Source organism: Atractosteus spatula, chromosome 1 (assembly GCF_055471065.1).
Source record: "Atractosteus spatula isolate fAtrSpa1 chromosome 1, fAtrSpa1.hap1, whole genome shotgun sequence".
In the NCBI taxonomy this organism is placed as follows: domain Eukaryota; kingdom Metazoa; phylum Chordata; class Actinopteri; order Semionotiformes; family Lepisosteidae; genus Atractosteus; species Atractosteus spatula.
In genome coordinates, this window is record NC_142706.1 from 39109446 (window position 1) to 39114023 (window position 4578).

The 4578-nt window shown below is 36.0% G+C and overlaps 1 protein-coding gene across 1 annotated transcript; it reads right to left on the reverse strand.

Annotated features, from left to right (window-relative positions):
* Window positions 1-2528: 2528 nt before the first annotated feature.
* On the reverse strand, window positions 2529-3812 carry adra2c (adrenoceptor alpha 2C). Its single transcript, XM_088918010.1, has one exon. The coding sequence runs from the start codon at window positions 3810-3812 to the stop codon at window positions 2529-2531; it is 1284 nt and encodes a 427-aa protein (XP_088774136.1).
* Window positions 3813-4578: the final 766 nt, after the last annotated feature.

Consider the following 4578-nt stretch of genomic DNA (forward strand, 5'->3'; position numbering starts at 1 on the left):
CATTTTATAATTATTAAAAGAGGTGATGGGGGTGGGCAGTACTGATGTAATTTTCTGAGCAATGATATTTACATACAGTACATTGCTTTAAAAAAAATAGCCAATGTCCTTATAACATACCCTTGCTCTCAGTGGTTTGTAAGAAAAAATTATATTGATTTGAAATGACAGGAGAAAGCTATGAATCCAAGCTTTTTTGAGGAGAGGAGCTTGGATACACTAGCTCCTGGCACAAAACATGAATTTCATTGATTAACATTGTACTGTATTTATGGACATAAAATCACCGTGCATGCAAACTAAATAGACATTGAGGCTTTCTTTATTACATACAGTACGTTTAGAACTTGTCGCTGCTGATTGGGTAGTTTATTATTATTAGAAAAAGCATCACAGTAATCACTTGTAATAGTAACCATCATGTTATTGACTCTGAAAATAATAGAAAAATCTATTTATACCATGTTCTCATTTATCTTTCCCTTCACTGCCAGCATCTCTTCTGGCATAATGGAACTCAATTGTATTGCACTCTGTTGCTTACTGTTTCTCCTTGATGGGGTTACTATTGCTCCTGATGGATGGGGTACGGTGCAGCACAATTCTGTTGCATGGGATTCGCTGTGTTAGAATCATTCAATGTAGCCTGGCCTTAAGGGTGGCCTCATGTTGCAATGATAGTGCAACAGATTTTAACACAATTTATCTGGTAGCAGACTGTTACCAAATTGTAATTATAGTTAACAGCATCTCTCTCCATGCTATAGCACGTAAACTGAAATGACAAATTACTCTGATTACTTGCAATTGATGTATGACTCATATTCTAATGGGGATATCCAAAAACAAGGGCAATGAAAGGAAAAAGTTGTTTATCCCTTAGACAGGGTGGACCTAAAAAAGACATATTTCACTAAACATCTTGGTATGACCATCCTAAAAATTTCAAAAGCTGTTGAAGGATTCTAAATATGTACTTATTAACCTAGAAACCAGAAACAAGATCAGTTGGTATATACCATTACAATCCTGTGGGGAATGAACTTCTTTAGCTTTTGAAGGAAGTCATTTTTTATACAATAACACAGTTTAATAACACATATTTGGATTTCAGAAAACTATCTTTAGGAATATAATAATGAAGCTCAAACAACAGGATTCAAAATTTGAACTAAAGGCTTCATGGAGCCCAGTGGGTATTTCAAAGCATAAAGAATAAAACATACTCAAAGAAACTGAAAGTGAGTAGTAGCAGAATTAGTTCAACCTGGACAAATTGATAAAAATTCCTTTTTATCACAGTAGTTTATTCTGTTCAATAAGTGAGGTCATTTCCAGAATTGTACACTTCAGATGTGTTACAGGGCTTTGAAATAACACATTCTAATTATTATCATCTAGTCCCTGTATTATACTTCACTTATCAACTGCAAATTTACAAAGATCAATATTTGTTTTGGAGGCATAAAAAGAGCCCTTATGTTTGTCTTCCTCTGTCTCTGCTGTGCATAAGCGGGGATCTAGGAAGTTAAGTCATTGTGACTTAAAATGACATAATACAATTTTATTATGAAATACTATGGCTCTCAGTGCAGTGAAAAGAGAGAGAACTCCAACAAACAGTAGTCTTTTGTGTGTGCTTGTGTAGGAAGAAAGAGTGATTCTGTCATGATGTTGTTCTCTAGTTTGTTCAGAATATTACACAAGTAAAATATTACTGAAATCCTTTTCAAAATCTCCACTAAAAGAAATTAAATTTTATTCTAAAAATTGCTAGATAAAAGGTCTTTTAAATGTACTGTAATATAAACCACAATACAGCTTATTAACATGAAAAAAATGGATGGCAATCAGCATTGCTTAAAAATGAAAATGCTTCCATAAAGTAGTTTTAAATATTTATTCAATGGCACTTTCAATCAAAATAGTAAAACCGCAATAAGCCTCAATAAATAAATAACATCTTTGTATAGTAAAACAGTTAAATCTCAGCCTTGTTACATTTCTGCACTAGAGACCTGTAATCTCCTGAGATCACTGAACAGGCTTTACCCTTTGCAAAATTACACATACATTTATTTGGCTATTTTTTTCACAATGGCCTTTTAAACAGCTGATGTTATAAGCCATGACCAGTCTAGTAATAATGCAAAACCAGGCTTCTAATACTACAGAACAAAAGCTCCTTACATGAATATGCTTAGAACTACTGTGAGCAAAGACAAATGTGCATTGCATAAAATCTGAAATATAAAGATTCCCTTAGGCATTTAGCATTACCTTCAGAAATTCATTTGTATAAGAGATTGTTTCATTTAATAGCAAATCATTTCTGTTTGGTTGATTTAAAATAAGGACGGCAGGGTTAACCATTCACATTGATGTACAGTATTTAAAAAATATAAAATCTGATTTGTTTAAACATCTTTCTTAATATGTAGATTGTCAAGGCCAAAAATAATCAGAATTTACTGTGATATTTTTAAGCAGCATACACAGTTGACAGATGGCAGGAGTTTTTAAACAGTTTAAAATGATTTTTTCCATTTCTTGCAAAGAATCTTTTGGAAAGCTCTTCGAAAATCTTGGTTGAAGATAGTATAAATTACAGGGTTTAGAGAGCTGTTGCAATACCCAATCCAAAAGAAAAATTTAAATAATGTCTCATTAATCTCACAGGACTCCCTGCAAACCCCATACAAGCTGTAACTAAAGAAGAATGGGAACCAACAGACCACAAAAACACCCATGACAACCGCAAGAACAAACGTGAATCTCTTTTCTCTGGCTTGTGAAATTTTCTTTCTAGATGCTGTGCTTCTTCTTTTTCGCCTGGAGGAGAACAATTCTATAGATTTGTTGCTAGATCTCGACATGCGGCTGGAGTGTTTGGACAACGAACTGTTTTTCCTGCTACTCCTCCTCTCTTTCTTGGAGACAGAGTCTGGACCTTTTCTCCCTTTGCCGTCTGATGTGCTGCTTTCCTCCAGGTCTATATCATCTTCCTCTCGTGTTTTTTGTTCATTGGGCATTGCTGGGCAGTGCCCGTTTTCCTTCTCACCGTTTGCTTTTAAAGAGGTGCCTCTGCTTAGTCCGTTCTCAGTTTGAGAAGATCCATCTGTCCCTTGTTTTTTTTCCGACATATTTCTCGTTCTGGTTTTGGCCACTTGATATATTCTAATGTACACTAATATCATTATAATACAAGGGGCGAAAAAAGATCCTATGCAAGAGGAGAGAATGTACCACGTCTCATCGTTAAGCACACACTGCGGATGATTGTCTTTCTCCGTATTTCTGTCCATAGATATTAGCGGTGGGAAAGATATCACAGCAGAGATGAGCCAAACAACTACTATAATACATTTCACTCTTTTGGGAGTCCTTTTGAGGTTGTATTCTACAGCTTGTGTTACTGACCAGTATCTGTCTAAACTGATCGCGCACAGGTGGACTATCGACGAAGTACAAAACAAGACATCTAGGGCCAAATAAACGTCGCACCAAGCTCTCCCGAAAAACCAGTATCCCATAAGTTCATTTGCCAGAGAAAACGGCATGACAAGGGTGGCAACCAGGATGTCTGCACTGGCTAAAGACACCAAGAAAAGGTTCTGTGGCGCTCTTAGTGCTCTGCTTGTTAATATAGCAATTACCACCAAGACGTTCCCTACAATAGTAAATACAATGAGAAAGCTTACAAGCGCTGCAAGACCCGCTACAGATGCCAGGGAATACTGACTCTCCATAGATGAGAAATTTGTTGAGACTACATGAGACACGTTGATCCCGCTGGAATTGAATAAATCCATCTTGTTTCAACTTTTTTCTTTCTTTCTTCCCCTTTCAACCAAAATTGTGTGATTCTTTTATTCGGGAAACATCATTGTAACATTGAAACTCCGTTTCGAATACGCCTTGCAATTTGTCATTGCAGGTAATCACTGGCTTTCATATAGTTCCAGTACGTTTTTTCTTTTTTTTTATTTCTGCTTATTATTGTGAAATTACATTTTTGAGGAGTATCTCTCCTTTCTCCATCAGAGAGATCTAGCTTAATTCATATAAAAATCAACAAAACCTTCGGTAAATGCATCCTCTTTAATGTTTGTTTCATTCAGTTGGTTGATCAAGCTTCTTTAAATCCACATTTTCTCCACTGTTTCCTCTATTTCAGCAGATAGATCTTGCCTCCACCGCTACCCTCAAGCTGTGCATCCTTCTCCACAGAGTCCTGCCAGCTTTGCATTATCCACGTGCTGTTCACATTAAAACTAACAACTGGATGGTGCCCCGCCCCCGAGATAGAAACAGGACTCCCAAGAAAACAGCAGGATTGCCTTTTGCGTTTGTATATCTAAGAGCGTTATTAGACTAAATATTTCACTAGTATGTTCATCACCAGATTATTTTAAGAGTTTTGTGGGGGATTAGCGTTCTGTACATTAGTTAACATTGGGTTCAGGTAATAGTATAGTATAAAGCGCGCTTTATTGACAAAATAATAGATGCAGGATACATATGGTCAAAATAAAACAACAGCGAATTTATGAAGGGTAAATCTCTGTTTTGGCAATT

Excerpts from the sequence above, each read along its gene's own strand:
- adra2c (XM_088918010.1), bottom strand. The coding sequence starts at position 3,812 with ATGGATTTATTCAATTCCAGCGGGATCAACGTGTCTCATGTAGTCTCA.